At 40.3% G+C, this 23,019-nt stretch overlaps 1 protein-coding gene across 1 annotated transcript in view; it reads left to right on the top strand.

The window, feature by feature from the left end:
* The window catches only part of LOC309552619 (dynein axonemal heavy chain 3-like), a 1,537,563-nt gene extending 1,514,970 nt beyond the window's left edge, over nucleotides 1–22,593 (top strand). Inside the window, exons 57-62 of the mRNA XM_082253560.1 lie at nucleotides 4,886–5,068; nucleotides 10,601–10,693; nucleotides 14,535–14,714; nucleotides 14,819–14,929; nucleotides 18,006–18,063; nucleotides 22,131–22,593. Of these exons, the coding sequence (XP_082109686.1) occupies nucleotides 4,886–5,068; nucleotides 10,601–10,693; nucleotides 14,535–14,714; nucleotides 14,819–14,929; nucleotides 18,006–18,063; nucleotides 22,131–22,276 (771 nt within the window). The 3' untranslated portion in view covers nucleotides 22,277–22,593. The remainder of the gene's footprint in view (nucleotides 1–4,885; nucleotides 5,069–10,600; nucleotides 10,694–14,534; nucleotides 14,715–14,818; nucleotides 14,930–18,005; nucleotides 18,064–22,130) is intronic.
* The last annotated feature ends 426 nt before the right edge of the window (nucleotides 22,594–23,019 follow it).

Below are 23,019 nucleotides of genomic sequence, written 5' to 3'. Positions count from 1 at the left end.
CTGCCAGTAGATCTGTTACTGTTCCACTTAATTTAGCAGGCTCCACTATCCAGAAAAGGTGGCGTTTACAGCTGGGACAAGCAATATATGGTAACTACGAGGGGTGCTTACAATAGTTTACCTTTATAACATGTTACATTTGTATTTAGAGTGCAATATATAACATGTTACAGTACAGCACTTGCCTGCACTCACCCAACCATGACAATGGGTAGGGGATCTTCTCCCGTCATCCGCTATCACAATTCAGAAATTGAGAAACAACGTGGCCGTGCGGCCATGGCAGACAGCTTACAGTTCTCAATTAACCACTTGCCGACCGGTCACGTTGACGTACTGCGGCAAAGTGGCTCGATACCGTCCAGCAACGTAGACCTACATCGCTGGACTCCTCCCCCTGTAGGCGGCGCCGCTGCTCTTCCCCGATCGTCGGGGAATCCAGTTTGGAGATCCGCCCGCTTGTGTAAACAGAGCGGGCGGATCTCCTAAGTGACAAGGAGTGACAGATTGCAGTGTTCAGCATAGCTGAACATGCAATCTGTCCTTGTGTCTCTCAGTCACCTCCCCCCACACACGTTAGTAAGCACCAGGCATACATCAACCCCTCCCTCTCCAATAAAATTAACCCCTTCCCTGCCAGTGTCATTTCTACAGTAACAGTGCATATTTATAGCACTGATTACTATAGAAATGTCACTGGTACCCCCAAAAGTGTCAAAAATGTCAGTCAAGGGTCCGATCTGTCCGCCGCAATGTCGTAGTCCCGCAAAAAAAATCGCAGATCACCGCCATTACGCGTTTAAAAAAAAAACACCAAAAATGACAGAAATCTTTCCCTTAGTTAGTAAACGCAATAACTTTTGCGCAAACCAATCAAAATACGCTTATTGTGATTTTTTTTTTTACCAAACATAGGTAGCAGAAAACAAATTGGCCAAAAATTTAAAAAAATTTTGATTTTTACATTTTTGTGGGGGGGAATTTCATATAAAAAAATGTGAAAAATATTGTTATTTTTTCAAAATAAACGCTCTTTTTTTGTTTATAGCGCAAAAAGTAAAAATCGCACAGGGGATCAAATACCACCAAAAGAAAGCTCTGTTTGTGGGGAAAAAAAGGACGTAAATTTCGTATGGGTACAGCGTCGCATGACCGCGCAATTGTCAGTTAAAGTCGCACAGTGCCGAATCGCAAAAAGTGGCCTGGACGTAAGACAGCAAAATCCTCTGGTGGTAAAGTGGTTAACTGCAAGGGCGCTGGCTAGCACTCTTGTAGTTCATTGATTCTTCTTGAGGTTTCATAACAGTCTGTCCGTACAGGAGATATGGACAGACAGCTGACTGAGGATCTGCAGGATGCTGGCATTGCACCCGTGCAATGCTTTACAGGCGGCAGTGTAAGAAAATAATATATGCACATTTTATTTACCTGCAAAAAAATTGGGCATTTTTTTTTTTTTTGCAAATGGTGAACTTATCCTTAAAGTTTTGGATGAAGTTAGGCATTAACAAAAAATAAAAAAAAAATGCGCTGCGACCTCAAACCAATAAAGTGACCATACAGAGGTGTAAGACACCCTAAAAACTATAAAACGTAAAGTGGCCACAAAACTCAAAATTAGTATTTGTATGAATACAATATGTGACAAACACTACACGAAGAACTGCCTAATGAAATCCAACAAAATAATGAAATATTAAAAAAAATGCTCTGGGGATTAAATGCACTTCAAACAGTGTATGTGATATGTGACATAGTGTTTTTACCGTGTTTGAAGACTATAGAGATGTGGTAACACAAATTGCTAATCACATTGTCAGCAACTCAATGCATTTAGGCATCTAGACCTGGGGAAGATGACCTCCTGAAGTTCAAACCGAGCATCAGAATGGGAAAGAAAGGGGATTTAAGTGATTTTGAACATGGCATGGTTGTTGGTGCCAGACAGGCTGGTCTGAGTATTTCAAAAACTGCTGATCTACTGGGATATTCACACACAACCATTTCTAGGGTTTATAAAGAATGGTCCAAAAAAGAGAAAATATCCAGTAAGTGGTGATTGTGTGAACGAACATGCCTTGTTGATGTCAAAGGAGAATGGGCAGACTGATTCTACATGATAGAAAGGCAACAGTAACTCAAATAACCACCCGTTACAACCAAGGTATGCAGAATACCATCTCTGAATGCACAACACATCGAACCTTGAAGCAGATGGGTTTTAGCAGGAGAAGACCACACACCGGGTGCCACTCATAGTTACATAGTTACATAGTTTCACCATCATTGGACAATAGTAGATTGGAAAAAAGTTGCCTGGTCTGATGAATTTCGTTTTCAGCTGCAACATTCAGATGGTAGGGTCAGAATTTGGCGTAAACAACATGAAAGCGTGGATTTATCCTGCTTTGTATCAACGGTTAAGGATGGTGGTGGTGGTATAATGGTGTGGAGGGTATATTCTTGGCACACTTTGTGCCCCTTAGTACCAATTTAGCATTGTTTAAACTCCACGGCCTACCTGAGTATTGTTGCTGACCATGTCCATCCCTTTATGACTACAGTGTACCCATCTTCTGATGGCTCCTTCCAGCAGTATAATGCACCATGTCACAAAGCTCAAATCATCTCACCACTGGTTTCTTGAACATGACAATGAGGTCACTGTACTCCAATGGCCTCCACAGTCACCAGATCTCAATCCAATAGAGCACCTTTGGGATGTGATGGAATGGGAGATTCACATCATGGATGTGCAGTCAACAAATCTCAATATGTCAATATGGACCAAGACCTCTGAGGAATGTTTCCAACACCTTGTTGAATCTATGTCAGGAAGAATTAAGGTAGCACTGAAGGCAAAAGGGGGTCCAAACGGGTACTAGCAAGGTATACCTAATAAAGTGGCCGTAAGTGTATAACAATGAGGCCGCCCGCTGCAAAAACATAAATGCAATGAAAAAATACAAACCAAAGTGCCTATTAGCAATACAGTGCTATAAAGAAATCCTCCAATGTACATACATACACATACATTAGTATTAACAAATAGCGTGACAATAAAAATGACACCCTTCTGGTGGTTAGCAAGACTCAAATGAAATATTAAAAACAACATACATATATCCTGTAAATCTGTGTAACAGTTCACATACGGTATGTATTAAGGGTGTTCTTGATGAAGTGCCCTTCTCCTTTAAGACACATGCAGTGACTGGATGCTGTATATACCAACACATGACTCCTTTACCGGTAAGGATGACAGCTCATCTCAAAAATTGGACCTAATGGGTAGGTCTAATGCGCATTGCCCTTTTTGAGTTGGAACCAGCTATATTCTTTAGACCTCCACTTGGTTCTTCTCTAGGGTAAGGCTCAGAAGGCCAGCTAGTCTATATAAATCCACCCCCTTAAGGTTAGTTACATATGCTGTGTGGTCTTACATGGAGAAAATCCCACGCTGTCCCTATGGTGGCTGTGTGTTCAGGATGGAGACTGAAAATCTGTTTAGCCTTTGGAACCGACACTAAAATGGTAAAAACCGGAAAAGAGATTACGGTAATCTGCAAACTGGAAAGTTTTCCATCAATCTCTTTCTGTGCTCAGCTATGGTAACACTGTATTTTTCTGTTCACAGTTGGTTAGAAAACAAAATTGTAAATAAAAAAAAAAAATGTAATAAAAATGTTTACATTTTTTTTTCTTTTTTTTTTTACATACTGTCACCAGTCAGTGTCCCTGATCACTGTCACACTATTTATATAACGCTGTACTGCACTGGTGACAGTATGTAAAAAAAAAAAATAATAATAATTAATTTCTTAATTTTCCAAATGTTTGTAATAAAAAATTAAATTAAAAAAAAACTCACTATGCCTCTTACTATATATCCAATATCTACTTTTCAAAAAGGGCTCATTTAGGGGATCTTTGTACTGTCCTAGCATTTCAGAGCCTCAAGAAATGAGATAAGCACGTCAGAATTGATCAATTCTCAGATATACCATATATACTATAGTTTGTGGACTCTATACAGACTAAATAATATACACTGATATGGGTTATTTTGACCAAAGAAATTTACCAGAATACATTTTAATCTAAATTTATGAAGATTATTTATTTGCAAAATTTTATAACGAACAGATTTTATTAACAATTTTCCATAGTTTTTTGTTTATTTAGCAAAAAATAAAAAAAAAAAACAGAGGGGGGGGGGATTAAATAACACAAAAGGAAACTCTATTTGTGGGAACAAAATAAAATGGGTACAGTGTTGCATGACCGCGCGATTGTCATTCAAAGTTTGATAGCGCTGAAAGCTGAAAATTGGCCTAAGCTGGGAGGGGTAAAATTGGCTAGTATTGAAGTTAAATCTAACACAATCCTCCCACTGCACCTCAACAGATTCCTTTTGAGACAAGAGTAACCCTTAAAAAGCATGTGGATAGCAAAGCATTTTGAATCCAGTAATCTGTATTGTGTTGCTCTCCCTATATGAATGTACAATATATACTGTACATCTACTTTTCAATTCATCTTCAACAGTCAAAATGTTACTGAAGCCCCATGCGTTTGGGTTTCCCTTTTAAGCCTTATGTTTATGCCATAGATGAGCTGCATCATATAATGTATTTTTTAATTTTTTAATTTTTTATTTTTTTACTTCGTTACAATTTAAATAAATAAAAGACCACATAAAAATCGTAAAGTTGTGGGATTTCTGTATTTTCATAAAATAAAACAAAGCAGTATCTAACAGGAGTTAGACTATATTGACTACTATTACAAATTGCACATTGTTTTGTAAATGAAAAGTTTTGAGCATCTGCAAGACCTTTTCTGCACCTTTCTAAAGTACAATTTGGCTTTTTCTTTCTTGCAGAGACTTTATCCCACTCAGTACACAGAATCTATGAACACAGTGCTGGTTCACGAGTTATTGAGATTTAACCGCTTGACCTCTACCATTCGCATGAGCCTGCAAGATTTAAACAAAGCCATTTCTGGTCTATCTGCGATGTCAAATGAACTTGATGATTTGCTCAATAGCATGACTGTGGGTAAAGTAAGTCATTTGTGTTCTATAGTAAGAGTATCTTAAAATATGGCTCACCCATTGGGATTAATATGCAAGTGCTGTCATAGTGCATTAGGATTCTCATTACTCATCTTTCTGTCTGCACATTGCAAAGAATCTTTTTCACACTCCGGCTTCCTCATTTCACATTCCCCTGAGACAGTCATGTCTACTTGGTAATTATGTTTTAAACACATATTGTTACCTCTTTCTGTATCAAAGGCCCTCCAGATTCGTATCTTCTCCATTACATGCACAGAAATATACAGTGAGATCTATTAACCATAAAAGAAAAAAAAAAACAGTCCATAATTCAGTGTCATGGAAAATTTGACATGTAATTTAAATGGAAGCCACATGGTTAATTTTATCAATTTGTTTTTAAGAAACACTATAAATGAATTCATGCTTAGAGGCTATGTCCTATTCATGTTTATTTTCATTAGTTTGTAATCTTTCCATAATTCCTAAAACATAACATGCAACTATGGGCAAAATATAAAATGACATACAGCATATGTTTCAGTCTATCACTAGCTTTAAAAAAGCAGATTTTTGTTTACCTGTTGATTCTTCAAGTAGATCCCTTATTTTTTTTCACTTTCTGTAATGTGGTTGCATTGCAGTTTGTTCTGCAGCGAAACTGCACAGCAGCATTGTCGCCCTTTGAAAAGGGTTTTGAGGTTAACCACTTACCGGTATGTACCTATACGTCGCCTGGTTCCTGGCGCTTGTGCATGGCCCCAAGGCCACTCAGCAGTGGGATTTATGATCCCTCAGACACAGCAGATCACAGATCAGGGTGCAGGGTCAATTTATTTGAAATACGGGTGCATTCCTGTGTGGGTAAACACAGCCCTCACATGGGGTATATATTGATCTACCTGTGTGAACAAGGCCTAGTAGTACAGCCAGTCAGTGTCCCCGGTCACCATCACAGCAATCCCATCATCACCACAAGGGTTCATTCACACAGGCCGTATCAATGCATACCTTGCACGAGTGTTGTATTTACTAACATGGGGATGCACAGGTGTTCCCTGCCTCCCTGTACAGGCAGGCCCATCAATGTCTATGAAGAAGAACAAGACGCCTCTAAGTGCAATACAGACCATTTATTGGAGCATAAAGAGATTATAGAGCATAGACCTCCAGGAGGTCTGATGAAGGAGCTGCGCATGCTACAAAACATGTTACCGTCCAACCGCTTTTGACAATCAACTGTGTGCATTCTAGCGTGGTTATCGGAAGCCCTATCATGCTGTGTGCAGGCCGACTCATGAAGCAGTCTCCCGGACACTGGATTACAGAGCATCGGCTCCTCCGGCTTCTAAGACATGCTGTTTTGATTTAACTTCCTGTAAGTTGTTTTTATCTCTATGCTCCAATAAATGGTCTATATTGCACTTAGAGGCGCCTTATTCTTCTCCATTTTTCTACAGAGCCGCTTCTCCTCTCAGGTGCTGCCTGAATGCATGCAGATCTACATAATCTGTTGGATCCAGGGCTCTACCCTATGGAAGCACCCACATATACACTCTTCCATCAATGTCTATGTCTCTCGATGTTCTGCAAGGACATAGTTCTGCTCCCAATCTGACATCTATGAGGGTGCAGGGGCCCTAACACAGACAGTGTGACCAGCGAGTCACAGTGTCCCTGATCACCATCACACTAGTCAGTGTCATTAGACAAGTCAAGCCAGCAACAGTGTTTCTGATGGCTGCCACACCAGTGACAATATCAACAGACCAGTGTAGACAGCAAAAATGCTCCTGTTCCCTAGCCACACCAGTGCCACTGTCACCAAAGCCAGTGCAGCCATTAACAGAGTTCCTGATCAGCACTAGTGCAGTGTTGCCTCCTGTACTGACCCTGGCCAGTTCATTGACCACATGCCTGCTGCCTGAACCAATCCTTTGCCTATTTCTTGACTATGTTTCTGCCTGCCACCTGAACTGACCCATCTGCATGTACTCCTGACTACATTCCTGTGAGACACCAGTCCCAAACAACCCCTGTGGACAACTGTACTACTTGAGCCACAGCAACATTTTTGTTCACCCTTTGTTCAGCCTCCTCTACCTTCTGGTCAGTGAACATGGCATTGTTTGGCTTATAGGAATGGGGACTGCTATAGGTGATGTTACACTAAACTATATTCCCCAACCACTGGTACGGAGGCGACCATTACAGTACACTGTTTTTGATAAAATCAGTTGATTGTTCTGATACACAAGATGCAATGCCAAATGCATTTTTTTTGGAAAAAATATATTGTAATGAATTTTTTTGCAAAAAAAAAAAAAAAACCACAACATATAACCCTTTTTATATATCTATATATATATATATATATATATATATATATATATATATATATAATGATGTTACACTGAGTAAATAGATGCCTAATGTAACACTTTAAAATTGCTCACACTTGTGGAATGGTGCCAAACTGCGGTACTTAGAAATCTCCATAAACAAAGCTTTAAAATGTTTACAGGTTACAAGTTTAGAGTAAGGCCCCTTTCACACATGGGAGTCTGTCAGCGGACTCCGTTTTTCTCAGCGGGGGATCGATCTGCCGATCCCCCGCTGAGCAGGCGGACGGCAGCTCTGTCTCCGCGCTGTGTGCGGAGACAGAGCTGTCAGGTCCCCGCTGTTCTCTATGGGGGAATCGGATGAGAACAGACCGCCTGTCCATTCTCATCTGATCCCATCCGATCTGATCCGCTGGACAGATGGAAAATAGGGTTTTCATCCATCCAGATTTGACGGACCAGATCGGATCAGATGTCAACGGACATGTCTCCGCTGACATCTGACGCCCTATAGAGATGCATGGGGCATCCGTTCAGATCCACCTGAAAAACTGACAGGCGGTTTTGAACGGTCCACTAGTGTGAAAGGGGCCTTACAGAGGAGGTCTAGAACTAGAGTTATTGCTCTCGCTACAACCTTTGCAACAAAATCTCACATATGTGTTGTGAACACTGTTCACATATGCGGGCATGACCTACGTATGCGTCATTTCTGCACATGAGGGGCCGGGGGGCACTTTAAATTTTTTTTTCTATTCTGTCCCTTAATTTTTTTATCACTTTTATTTCTATCACAAGAAATGTAAACCTCCCTTGTGATAGAAATAAGACATGACAGGTCCTAATTATGGAGCGTTCTGGGGTGGTCTATGAGATCTTAAATCCTTCCTATTCTGGAAAGCATGAAATAAAAAAAAAAAATAAATTGATCTCTGATTTTGAGAACAAAATGGCAGTGTTTACCTGTGCCAAAACTGGAAGTGACGTCATGATGTTGCTTCAGGCCCCTCAGGAGCACAGAGATGACTGGGGACCATCTGGTCCATGTCAGGCTCTGTGGTAACCCAACAGAAATGCCAAATTGGATCCTGGGCTCTCCAATCACGAGAGCCTGGAGAGGCACTGATGGGGGGGCAGGGGGGGTTCCCTCTCCCGCTGTCTCTAAAAGCAATCCAGCAGCTAATCAGCTGCTGGGATAGCTTTTACAAAATAGAGAACCACTGGCTGAAAAAAAAGAAGATACCAGGATGATGCCTGTAGCTGCAGGCATCATTCCAGGAAAACCACCTCAACGTAAGGATGTCTTTGGACGTTCTACAGTTGGGAAGTGGTTAAACCATATGAATGAAGGCTGACTGTAAGTAGCCCCAGAAGTTTCCTAAGGTTTGTCCCAACCCCTGTCCCTTTTGCCCAGATAGCTTGGTCTGCATGTAAATGTAAATGTGCAAGAAGTATATATATATATATATATATTTTTTTTTTTATTTTTATTTTTTTTTTTAAAGTGCAAGCATGTGAAATTGAAAAGAAAAAAAGAATTCATATACTGAATACTGTTTTACAGGTATTATCCATATACAGTTAACAGAATACAAGATTTTTCACTATAGCAGTTCTTTAATATAGACCTTTGCGCCCTTTCACTAAAATTCAAATCAGCATGCAAGGGTGGACCTTGTACCAGTAACTTTGGTTTGTTTGAAAGAGGCCAAAGCTCATCCGTAGGGAATCTGATTATGTCTGTGTGCCATGTCCTTCTGGGCCAAATCCGTGCAATGAGGATCACCAGAACCTTTTCTAACTCTATCTTGCACAGTAGTCAGAGAGAAGGCAAAGATCAGCCTGAATGTAGTCCAAGGAATCACCAGGGCGGGCGGAGGCTAGTTTGGAAAACCGCTGCGCAAATACTGTGTGACATTTTTTTCTATGGGGTCTCTGCTAAAAAATAATATATGTTTGGGGGTTCTAAGTAATTTTCTAGCAAAAAAAAAAAATTTGATTTTTACATGTAGAAGCGAAGTGTCAGAATAGGCTTGGGAAGGAGGTGGTTAAAGAGATCCTGAACTGTGGAAGCTGTGCCCCATAAGGCAAGTGATGGCCAAAGGACTAGTAAGAAGTGCTGCCTGTTGGTTTTCTGTAGCCAATTTTTTTTCCCTCTACTGACTTTCAATTCCTCCACACACTGTGTCTTTGTTTAAAGGGTGGTCATCCCGATAGAGGAACTGGCACCTAGATAGCAGATTATCTGTTGACTGGTGGGGAAATATTCAAGAAACATTTTCAGAATAAATGGAGCAGAAGCATTGCCCTGCAGGGTTTCAAATACCACCAAGGATAAATTTAAGCAGCACAGGAGTGACCTCACCAAATCTCACTCCAAAACCTATGATACTAGCAGTCAGATGCACAGTGCCTTAGACGATCTGACACCGTAGATTTCCAGCTTTGAGGCTGCATACGAGGAAATACATTGCTATTTTCTGGAGCAACTCAGAACAAAAGGTACATTTCTATAGCAATGCTTAGGCACAAAAAAATATTTATATACATATTCACTTTTTGAGCTTAGATCCACCTTAAGGTAATTGTAAAGTTTTTTTGTTTAAATAACAAACAAGTCATACTTACCTGCTCTCTGCAATGGCTTTGCACAGAGTAGCCCCCATACTCCTCTTCTCAGGTCCCCCACTGTCTCCTACATGTGCTACCTTTTGTAGATATTTCTTATGGTGGCACACGTTCGGCTTCAATCCCAAGCTAGGAACAGACAGTACAACTCAGCCCTGCTCCCTCTTCACTAGATTTGATTGACAACTGCATGAGCCAATGGCAGTCCAGTGAGGAGGGAAAGAGAGAGCAGTGGTATTGCTCTCAGGCACAGCACTGGATCGAGATCGGGCTTAGGTAAGTATTTGGGAGGCTGGAGGGGAGCTGCAAACAGGAGCTTCTTTACCTTAAAGCAAAGAATGCATTAGGGTGAAAACCCTTCAGCCTTTTCAACCATATTAACTGTTATATTCCTTACAAAATGCATTTTGGGCATTTATTTAGTCCCCAGACAGAAGGCCTTTCAAAATATTTTGTCTTTTGAATTCCAAAAATAGTCTTTCTATATTTCACAGATTTACAGTGCTGTGAAATGTGTGTTATGGTCATTTCAAAATGTCTAATTTTTTTTTTTTTCTTTTGCTTGTAGGTTCCTACTGTGTGGTCAGCTAGATCATATCCTTCCTTGAAGCCTTTAGGTGGCTACATAGCAGATCTTTTACAAAGACTGAGCTTTTTTAAGGTGAGATCTTAGCAGGAACTGCAAGGCTAAACAAAGTCATCTGAAAAGCAAAAAAATCTTTTCTGCAATGAAAGTGTCTTTGAGGCAGAAGTGCTTACATGTGCATAAACAAAAAAAACTTTGAGATAGAAACTCTTAAAAAGATCTAAATTTTATGAAAAGTGAAGCAGCTTTGTAGTCTCTAGCGGATAAACCTTTCCATGTGAATTAAAAATCTCTGTAGCAACAGCTGAAGACACCCTCATTTTGGAAGACGTATGCTTCATACTATTCCTGCAATGGGAAATGTTTGCTCTTAGCTTTACAGTAGTGAGACATTATTTGGTTTAGGATATCTGAGTTGTCTAGGCAATAATTTAATACAGTGTTTACACATCAAACCCTTCTATAGAACGCTGCCAAGGGATGGTGGGTGACAGAGCTACAATCTTCTCAGGAGCAGAAGTAAATTACAAGTTTACTGTGGTGTGAGTCATCTAAATCCTTCTTCAAACTGTGCTATGCCTACCTTCCATGAGCTTTATGGAGCCAGATGCTGCCTGGAAATTCAGTGTTAACTGCTGCTATCCTGGCACAGAATATGCTCAGGATGCTCATAAGTTCATTTTTTTTTTTCTTGGTGTGACTGACCTCAGAATAATTAACAATTGCTTCAGACCAAGCTAGATCAAGAACAAAAATATACTAGTTACAAATGTTGTAAAAACTGCATTACACATAATTTGCCGCTTGTCAGGTTAGATTGAAACTATTGTGTATTGTATAATGTGTATTTGCAGGGAACACACATTTTTAGGTTTTTTTTTTTGCCTTACAATTTTGGTATGATTCCATAAGTGTTGCATATATACGATGTGTGTCTTAAAAGTTTGGAGAATGGTCCGATATCTCAACAGCAACATGGGCCAGGTGCGAAGGCTATCCAGAGATCCATCGAAGCACCAACAAGCGTGGAGTACATGTAACCATCAGGGTAAACCCGCTGTGATCAGTCGAGCTTAGTCAGTGTAAGAGGTAGGGTTAAAAATATAACACAAAAGTGCAGCGCTAAGATTTAAGTGAATGTGATTATGAATAAAAAATTCCAGTATTCATAAAGAAATATATAAAGGAATATGGGTAGTGTCCAAATTAATGAATACAGTCCCACAAAGACAAGTACAAAATAAAGATGAATCCGCATACAGGAAATTCCAACGCCCAGACGACGTCTTTTGGTGACGAAACGTTGGCGACTCCAGACGCAACGTCCACACGCCCCCTGGAAGAAGCCGGCTGTTTGTGATACATTTTATGCTGTTCGGGAAACTTGCGGGACGCCGCGCTTTTGCCCTATGATCAGCTTGTTCTTCATACCTGTTATCATCTGTAATGTGTGAGTAATTTTTTTAATAAATATTGCCTACGTTTTTACGGGATCACGCTATGGGCTCTTGTTTCTTTTCCACATATCCATTTATGGTTGATGGAGCTAACTGAGGAGTACTAAGCCTGACATCCCTTAACTACATTGATCTTACCACCTATCTGGAGAGGCGGCCCCCCTTATTTGGAAAGTAACCACGGAATTCTGAAATGCCTGGGTCTAACATCCGACCATACTGGTTTGGTTATTAGCTGGGAGAGGCTGACTCATTTAATTGAGCAGCCACAGAATTTTGGTAAGCTGCTTACTATACCTGATCACAGAGGTGTCCCCTTCTCACACTTTTCCTTGGTGTCACTGGAAAGAATCCCTTCCTTGGAATTTCCTGCATGCGGATTCATCTTTATTTTGCACTTGTCTTTGTGGGACTGTATTCATTAATTTGGACACTACCCATATTCCTTTATATATTTCTTTATGAATACTGGAATTTTTTATTCATAATCACATTCACTTAAATCTTAGCGCTGCACTTTTGTGTTATATTTTTTGCTTGAATCACTGTTAGTTGATTTTGTGCCAGCTGCTTGTACCTAACTGTTTTCTCACTTATCACATTGTCATATTAGCGCGGAAATTTTTTTATATATAATTTGTAAGAGGTAGGGTTACAGTGCGATGGAGCAACGAGCGAACATCAAGTTCCATTACAAATTGGGGAAAACGGTGACAGAGACGTAAGTGTACGGGACGGAAGCCATGAGAAGAAAATGTGTTTAAGTCTGGTTCGAAAGCTTTCGCGACAGAAAAGAAACGACAAATGCTGGCACAAGATTGGCGACTAACTCTACGATTGATGGCCGGGGAATTGGGCATCAGCAAAGACACGGTGCAGACCATCATCTGATTTGGGTAAGCGTAAGATCTGTTTCCGGTTTGTGCCACACAAGCTGACAGACGAACAGAAAGCAAAACGGATGAAAACCTCTGGAGACTTCATTACCATATGTGACCAGGATCCATCCTTTCTACGAACCCTCATCACAGGGGATGAGACCTGGTGCTACCAGTTCGATCTGGAATCCACCATACTCCTCTGATCTGGCACCTGTGGACTTCTTTCTGTTTTCCCGCCTGAAGACGGTCATGAATGGTACACGTTTTGCAGACGTGACGGCAATCCAAGAGTGTGACAGCAATTCTGTGATCGATTCCTAAAGAGGCCTTTACAGACAGTTTCCAGAAGCTTTATTAACGTTGCCAAATGTGTGTTGTGAAGGATGGCAAATATTTTGAAGGCCAATAAAAGTATTTTGTTTGTATCTTTTGTTTTGTATGTTTTCTGATACCACTTAGGCCCCTTTCACATGGGCATTCCAATCAGATCTTCCTGTCCGTTTTTCAGGCGGACCTGATCGGATGCTCCATGCAGTCCTTTGGAGCAGCGGATGTCAGCTGTGACATGTCCGCTGACACCCACTGCTATCCGATCTGATCCTGTCCGTGAAATCATGACAGATGGAAACCCTATTTTCCATCTGTCTGGAGGATCGGATCAGATAGGATCGGATGATAACGGACAGGCGGTCCATTTTCAACCGATCTCCCATAGAGGAGAGCGGGGATCTGACAGGTCTGTCTCTGAAAAGTAAGTGGAGACGGACCTGTCATCCGCCTGCTCAGCGGGGATCAGCGGATCGATCCCTGCTGAGTAAAATGGGAGTCCACTGGGCGGAAAGCCAGTGTGAAAGGACCCTTACAAAACTTTTTAGACACACCTGGTATATACCTGTATATAGTGTATATAAAACAGCACTGCAAATTTAAAATCCTTTTTTATCATAAATCTCTTTTGGGTAGACACTAGGCACTCACCAAAGGTTCTTACAATTGACTAGTACCCTAGAAAATGATAACCCCTTTTTAAGTTCAAGGTTCCATACTGACACAACCTTGATTATCTTAGTTGGGTACTTTATTTGTTAAGCCCCATAAACACTGGCCGAATGTCAGGAGACATCGGCTGGTTCAAAAAAAAACAGCCGTCATTCGGCCCATGTGTATGCCACCCTGTCTGACAGAAGCCAGCTGTTCGGCGGACTTCTGTTGGACGAGCTTGCTGGAATACCAGCAGCCAACTGACTCCTGATCAGCGCTCCCAGCCAATGATGGAGAGTGCTGATCAGAGTGTTCTGGTGGGGGACGATCCGCAGGAAGGGATTGCTATACTAACTTTGCATGGTTAGCATAGCGGCTCTGACAGGAGCTGACAGTTTTTATTTTGTTCAACCTGCCGGGTTGAATGAAAAAAAACTCATAATGTGTACCAGGCTTAAAGCAAAGGCCATGTGAACTCACAGGTCTCTTTAAATAAAGCTAAATGGAAACTTTCAGGGCAAATCCAGGCTTTGAGAACTTATCCTTTAAAGGTGATTATTGGGGAATAGTGAGATTCTATTTATTTTGTTTTCTTAGGATTGGATCGAAAGGGGAGCACCAAACGTTTTCTGGATCTCTGGCTTTTACTTCACACAGTCTTTCCTGACTGGTGCACTGCAAAACTATGCCAGAAAATACAAGATTCCTATAGACTTACTAGGCCTCCAGTTTCGAATAACAGATTATGATCATGTGAATGAAATTGACTCATCACCGGTAATATTTTTGCAATTTTAAAAAAATCTAATAATGCTATCTGCTATTCGTTTTGTTTTATTGTAGAATTCAACTATATTTACAAACTTCTATTTTACTTGCAGTCTGATGGCACATATATCAATGGCTTCTACATGGAAGGAGCAAGGTGGGACCGTGAAAAACACGTGATTAGTGAATCTTTTCCTCAAATTTTGTATGAAAGCATGCCTATTGTATCCTTTTTTAGTATTCATTTTAATTACAGCTAAAGATGCAAATTACGAATTTCCTGCCAGGGTAAAACTAATAAAAATGGGCAATATCATAAATTACTTATATGATGTAGTCTTTCAATGGCATTTACAAAGCTTTACTGTCTTTAAAGCAAAACTAAGCCCTCCTATCCGTTACCGCCAAGGAAGCTGCCATCTAAGATGTTGTATGTCCCGGATGGTGGTTGTGTTTGAACATCTTCCTGATACCCTAAGAGTTTAAGTCTGTTTCATCCTAGCACACTGGAAATGTTGGAGACTGGTGAGGTGATGACCTGCTCTGTCCCAGTATGCTCCAGCGGTCTCGCTTTGGGGAATGGACATGGTCCCAGGGGTGACTCTCCCCTCTGGGGAGTCTTGTGCTGATGGTTATGGCTGGATAACCACATGCATCTGGGATTCCGATATGTATTTCTCCTGATGAAGCAGCTATGGCTTTGAAATGCGTAGAGCTCATAAGTGACCCTTTTCTTCTCCCTCTTTGCAAATATTGTATTTGTTTACAGCATTATATATATATATATATATATATATATATATATATATTATATATGGTCCATTTTGGGACAGAGCAGTTGGTTATTTTGATTTACAAATGGAATAAGCTTGTAGAGGGCTGGATATTTGTTTTGGGTGCACCTATACTAAAGTAGAACTATAGGCAAAACTTTTTTTTTTATTTTGGATAAAGCAAGGCATGATTATAACCCCTGTCAGATTTTTATATCCAAACAGGAAGTGAGAGGAAATCCCTGGAAATTAGGGGAATACCTTGGGGACCCCCAGGTCACCAGAACTAGTGTCTACATTGGAAGATTTCCCCTCTATTACTTTTCTGGGGACAACCCAAAATTTGGGACTTTCTTTTACCTTCACTTTCAATTATAATGGTAAACGGGACAAATAAAGAGGGCAAATCTCCCTAACAGGGACAGCAATAAAAACTGACAGGCATTCTAATCCTTCTCCACTTGACCCAAAACTTAAAAAGAAGTTTGCCTTTAGTTAAACTTTAATGATTATTAGAATACTTTCCCTGTTTTAATAAGTGTTTTATGTATATATTTTTTTATACTATGGAAAAAAAATAATTATGTATGTTGATATGTTGCCATTTGTTTGAAACCTGGTGCCTTAAAAAGCCAAAGTGCTTCAGTGTTTTTGTGATTGTAAGCCTCCCTTATCAAAGTGTCAGTGCTGATAACAATCTTAATGTTCTGCTACATCCTAAAAAATATTTTTTATAATCCAAAAGTTTTAATCTGATTGGTACCTTTGAAGTAGTACTTAGCACAGGTACCTTAAGGCTGGATTCACACTAATGCGATGTCTGTGGGATGCGTATTCAGCCATACAGTTTGTATGGCTGAAATTGCAATGCACTCAGACCAAAAGGGTGCAGGACCCTTTTTTTGGCCCGCACTGGAATCGGATCGCATGGGTGTTCAGACCCATACGATCTAATTCCCGTCTGATTTCACAGTTCGCACTGCGTCCTGGGAACTGGTTTGGGGGCGTCATTAACTTTGCATTGACAATCGCAGCTATTCGCAGAGAGCAGTGTGAACTGCCTGCGAGTAAGATGTGATGCAGGAAACGGGCTGGTTCCCATAAAAAGGTAGTAGCAACAGAAGGAGTCTACCCCTGAAATCCATAAAAACTGGTACAGATAGATTTTGTGGTGAAGAATGTGCCAATTTAATTTACCTATCCAGAACTTGAATTTGGCTTATGCTGCGCCACATTTTGGAATGCTTTTATCTCTCTGTACTCCAAAAGTGAGTCGGTCTTAATTAGCTCCACTTTTACATTTGGCACATTTATTGAGACTCAATGCGAAAGTGACGCATTTAATGAGACACAATGTAAAAGTGTCACATTTTAAAATGATCTGAATTTGGTGCATGAGTCACTGTCAGAACCAAAAGTGTCGCAAATGCTTCATGAATTAGATGCATTAGGGGAACAAGAGGGATTTATGCCTCGTACACACGCAACGATTATTGGCCGACCGATCGGCCGTCTTTTGTCCAGCGTTGTTGTGTTGGTTGAAATGTGCTCTAGACTGCACACAAATTTTTTCGGCCAACAACAACCAACTTCAGAAGTGATGCCATGTGTGTGTTTTTTCTTCTCTGAGCATGCCCAGTCTTGCTCATCTGATATTTGTCTGCCGAAATCTGTACTGACTGACGGAAAATCGGCCGTTCTGGTGACGGCCAACAAAAATTTTATAGCATGCACACCAGATTTTGTTCGGCCGAAAAGTCACAGTCGATTGTCGGAAGCATCATACTAACAAGCCGACAATCGGCCGATCGGACGTTGGCTGAAAATTCACGGCCAACAATCGTTGCGTGTGTACGAGGCTTAACACCAGAAAAGTGGCGCAGCAGTTTTATTGAATTCCACCCTATAAGTTCGTAAGCTGAAAAGAATCATGCTAATAGTAGGAGAAAGCAGAATGAAAGAGAGATGAACTCATCACTGTGCTGCTCGAACAGGCTTGGTTGGGTCCTTGATAAACCTGTCTCGGAGGTAGCGGGTGGAATGGTGCTGACCATCAGATCATGGACATCTAGTGACAGAAAAAAGTACTGTGGGGTAAAAGTCTGGATTGATGGTGAATATTGCACCAAAAGCTGGTTTTGTTTTTTTTTTTTCTTTTTTTATAAATGTGCTATTCAGTTTTATCTCGTTATTTTTGGCTGGAGTTCTGATTTACCATGAAAAACCCTTTAATCAAATATTTTACAATACCAAACATAAAGAGTTAATAAATGTTATAATTTAATGTGTGTATCGCATAATGTATTGTTTGCTACAGCATACAAAGCTTTCTGCTTAATACAGATTAACAGATTTATTGTCATGAGTTCATGGCGTTGCAGCTGATTTAGTACATAATTGACCACGTTCATACACTCTGACTCACATTATCTCTGTTATGGTGCACATTTAACCTGCACAGTTTATTATGATGTATATCAACATTCATATCACCCTGCTGAGAACTTTCCTTTACAAACTGCAAAAGATATGGCTTATTCCTGGGGAAAAGATGGACGAAATGGATTCCTTTTATCGATGCCCAGGTACATTAAGTGTTTTAAAAATGTACAACACAGGATAGGTACATACAAATTTATTTCAAATGCATTTAAACCAGATTGTTATATTTTTCTACTTCATTTTAGTCTGGATATTTAATACCAGCTAAATAATAACTTCAGCTCGGAAAGGTTTTACCCCCTTAATGACCAGGCCATTTTTTGTGATACGGCACTGCGTTTCTTTAACTGACAATTGCACGGTCGTGCGACGCTGTACCCAAAAAAGGTCAATGTCCTTTTTTCCCCACAAATAGAGCTTTCTTTCGGTGGTATTTGATCACCTCTGCGGTTTTTATTTTTTAAGCTATAAACAAAAAAGGACCACAATTTAAAAAAAATATATATATATTTTTTACTTTGCTGCTATAAAACAAATCCAATTTTTTTTTTTTTTTAATTTAATTTTTTCATCAATTTAGGCCAATATGTATTCTGTTACATATTTTTGGGGAACAAAATCCTAAAAAGTATATATTGATAGCGCCTACAAACTATGGGATAGATTTATGGACTTTTTATTTTTTTTTATTGTTTTTACTAGTAACAGCGTCAATCCGCAATTGTTAGAGGGACTGTCACATTGCGACAGGCAAATCTGACACTAAAGCCCCGTACACACGTACTGATCGTCGGCCGAACGATCGGCCATCTTTTGTCCAGGGCTGTCGTATCTGTTGAAAACTGCAAAAGACTGCACACGAATTTTGTCGGCCAACAACAGCCGACTGCAGAAGTGATGTCATGTGATGGTTAACTTTCCTTGTCTTTTTTCTTTTCTGAGCATGCCCAGTCTTGCTAATCGGCTGTCTGTCGGCCGAAATCTGTACTGACTGGCGAACAATCGGCCGTTCTGGTGACGGCCAACAAATATTTTAAAGTCTGCAGGACAGATTCTGTTCGGCCGAAAATGCGCTGTCGGCTGTCGGAAGCATCATACTAACAAGCCTACAATCGGCCGATCGGTCGGCGGCCAAATATTTCCGGCCGACAATCGGTACGTGTGTACGGGGCTTTAGTGTCACTTTTTGGGGACCAGTGACACCAATACAGTGATCAGTGCTAAAAAAAATGCAGTTGCTGTATAAATGACACTGGCCCCTGGTTAACACCAGGGGTGATCAAGAGGTTAAGTGTGCTCCTAGGGAGTGCTTTCTAACTGTAGGGGGTAGATGTACCCCTACCTACAGGAAAACAGATCTGTGCTTCAGCTTAGCTGAAACACAGGATCTCTCTCTTCCTCTGTGACAGAACGGCGGTCTGTCTTGTTTACATAGGCAGACCGCTGTTCTGCCATTCCGCCAAACGACGGAATGTCCCAGCGGCCATCGCATCCATCGTGTCCAATCACAACGGGAGTGGCACTACCCAGACATTTCCTGCAAAAAATCATGTACATGAGGTTAAGCTGAACTATATTAAAAACTCAAATTTTTTTTGTTTTGGGTATTTTTACTAATATTATTCAGCTAATTAGGCTGAACTATATTTGAAACTCTTTTTTTTTGTTTTGAATATATTAGGAAAAAGTTAGAACAACTGTCACATTTTTATTTGAGCCTGTACCCCAATTTTTTTTATTTCCTATCCTCGTGACTACACAGGAAATAAAGGAAACTTCCCAACAGAGACATAGATGCTCAAAGTGGCACGATGAGTAATTTAGCAAGCGTGGGAGAGTCCAGAAAGTGGTTCTAACTTTTTCATAAATTAGCAAAAAATGAAAAAATGTATACAAGAAATAATTATAATAATTATAAAGAATTTGCTTTGCAAATGTCTTAACATTCATGCAAATGTAAAGAATAGCAATGTAATGTTTGTAATATGTTGTAACAGTTACCTTGTTGTATTTCCCCAGGTGAATGTAACATTATCTAACATTCCATTCATAAATTAAAATAGCTTTAAGAACATTCGACCAGGAAAGATTCCATTCATCAAAAGAAAAAAAACCTAACACTATGGGCTAAGAACATTCAACCAGCAGGGGAAATAATATGAGGAAGATTTCTGCACTGTTTACAATCTATGGAGAATCTTGTGCAAATGAATTGGTGAACCTCTAGCTGCAGTGTGAAGCAAAACATTTTTCAGTATTATTATTATTAGCACTGTTAAATGTGACAGCTTCCTCCTGGTTGTTAGGGGACAAGAATCTGCCTTATCCCCAGCTGAAACATTCAGCTGTCAGCAGGGAAATCCTGACTGACAGGTGAATGCAAACCAACGGCAGGAACAAAAGAAAAAGGGGGACGTGTCATAAAAAATGTTACATTCACCTGTCAGTCGGCAATTCCTGCCTGATAGCTGAATGTGCCAGGCAGGCATGAGTCACAGGTTGTTAGGGCACCAGCAGGTGCCAGCTCGCTAACACCAGGAGGAAGCTGTCAAATTTAGCAGGATAATAGAACCACTGCAAAATGCTTCACTTCACAACGCAACAACAGCTTTGTTTGGTCAAACCTCCATTTGTTCTGTGATTCACAGAAAGATTCTGCATAGACTGAACACAGTGTGTTAAGCTTGGTTCACACTGATGCGATCACAGACATCGCATGTGTTTCGCACCGCATTGCTGTGCACATCACATGCAATGTCTGTGTGATGCAAATTCAGCTATACAGTTTGTATTGCTGAATTTGCATCCCATACTGACCGACATGGTTCAGGACCCTTTTTTATTTTGGTCTGAACTGGAATCGGATTGCATGGGGGTTCATACCAATGCGATCTGATTCCTGTCCGATTTCACAGTTCGCACTGCGATCTGCGAACCGATTTGGGGGTGTCAATAACTTTACACCCACAGCAGTTCTCAGAGGGCAGTGTGAACTGCCTCCGAGTGAGATGCGATGCAGGAACCCGCACTGGATTGCGCTGGTTCCCGCATCGCACAAGTGTGAACCGAGCCTTAAGCCTCGTACACACGATCAGATTATCGAACGATCTGTCGTCCGTTTTTTGTTGCATGCTAGTCTCATGTTGAAAGTGAAGAGGTTACTTTCATGCGAAAATTCCCGTACGACAGAATTCAACTTCAGAAGTGATGTTAATTGTTTTGTATGTGTTCTTTCATTTCTGAGTATGCCTAGTCTTGCTCTTACAATTTTTTTCAGACGAAAACTGTACTAATTAAACTAAAATCAGACGTTGTGTTGACGTACAATAAAAATTTTATAGCCTGCACATCCAGTTTTTGTCGTCTGAAAATTCGTAATCGGTTGTCAAAAGCACTATACTAACAATCCGAAAATCAGCAGATCGTTCGTCGGACAAAATTTTTCTTTCCGATTTTCGTATCGTGTGTACGGGCCTTTAGTCTTTTTCATCATATTGTTCTTGCTGGTTGAATGTTCATAACCTATAGTGTTAGGCTCTTTTGTCTATTGGTAATTGTTAATTCTCATGGTCAAATGTTCCAGCTATTTTTCTTTTAGAACTGAATGTTACATTCACCCACCCAAAGGCAACAAGGAACACCTTTTACACACATTTTACAAACAATTTAGTTTTTTATTAGTTGTGCTTGCTTGAGACATTTGCAAAACATGTTTTTTTTTCAATGGGCCCCTTAGATTCCATTCACACTTGAGTGTATCGTTTTCAGGCGTTTTTGCAGGCTTTTTTCAGGCGTTTTTGCAGGCTTTTATTGCAGGTGTTTGGAGGCAGGCATTGACATCTAACGAAAATGCTTATAATCTGCTAAAAAAAGAAGCTCATGTACTTTTGTGAGCTTCAGGCGTTTTGATTCAGGGTGACAAAACGCTCAGATTTGAACAGGGGCTATTGAAATGAATGGGATTTTGCTTGTTGGGGGTTTTGAGACTTTAGAGATGAGTGTTTTACAAGCTGAAATACGCTCAGGTGTGAACAGGGCCTAAGTGTTACGAAGCAAGAGAAGTGAATGGAAGCAGCATTGGTTTTGTTATACTTTCACATAAATGTTTGTTTCTTACTTGCGGTTACATTTTAAAATCCCTAGCATGCCTATAACCTTTACCCACTAAAGTCCTGTTTGAGTTATTACAATTATTTTCCCTTCTCTACAGTTTACAAGACCAGCGCTCGACATGGAGAGCTTTCCACAACTGGACACTCTACAAACTATGTTCTTAGTTTTAACTTGGCAACAGATAAACCTCCAAATCACTGGGTGAACAGAGGAGTGGCTTGCCTCTGTCAACTAGACTATTAGATTGCTGTACAACTTTAAATATGTGTTTTCATCATGATATTTTGCTATCTATCACACACAATACTAGTGCCTGCTTAAGATGAGAAATCTCAGGATAGCATTATTTACACAATAGGAGTCTGACAATATAAATCCTGAATAGAAAAGACCAAATAATTCTTCCAAAATCAAGATTTAACTTATCACATATTGATTTTACCAAGGTGGAGATTTGTGAAACTTTGGGGACCTGGAAATTGTTTTGCCCTCAAAGCTCCAAAACATCTACAGATTGTGGTGGCATCTAATGAGCTTCCCAATGGCTCCTCACCAGACTGCACAGTGCCTTTTGTCAAACTGTTCTACAATCAGACCTGGTTGTGCCTTTTGATACCTAAAATCATTGCAACTCATGGCTGTCAGTGTTTCCTGCATATAAAGCTAGACAGATGCCTACTTGCAAGCGGAATTCTCATATGGAATTGCTTGCTCATACCCATCAGCATTTTCAGACTTCACCTTGCTGGTTGATCTTGTATCCAATGTTAATTTCTCAAAAAAACTATTTTAAAAAGATTAATATATATTTAGCAAGGTTTCCAGGCCTATGGCCTGATGTGGGTCTGCCATTAGTACCGGTAATCTCTCCAGCCCATGTGAGCTGTGACCCTCGTTGTGACAACTGAAGCAGCGATAACTCCGGCATCTTTGTTTGTAGTTTTATTGGAATTAAGGGGATGGGAGAAGGGAATGAGTGGGATACT

Source organism: Pelophylax lessonae (genome assembly GCF_965119305.1).
Source record: "Pelophylax lessonae genome assembly, chromosome: 4".
Taxonomy (NCBI): Eukaryota; Metazoa; Chordata; class Amphibia; order Anura; family Ranidae; genus Pelophylax; species Pelophylax lessonae.
Note: the sequence above shows the minus strand (reverse complement) of the source record. Positions and strands in the feature narration are given on the sequence as shown.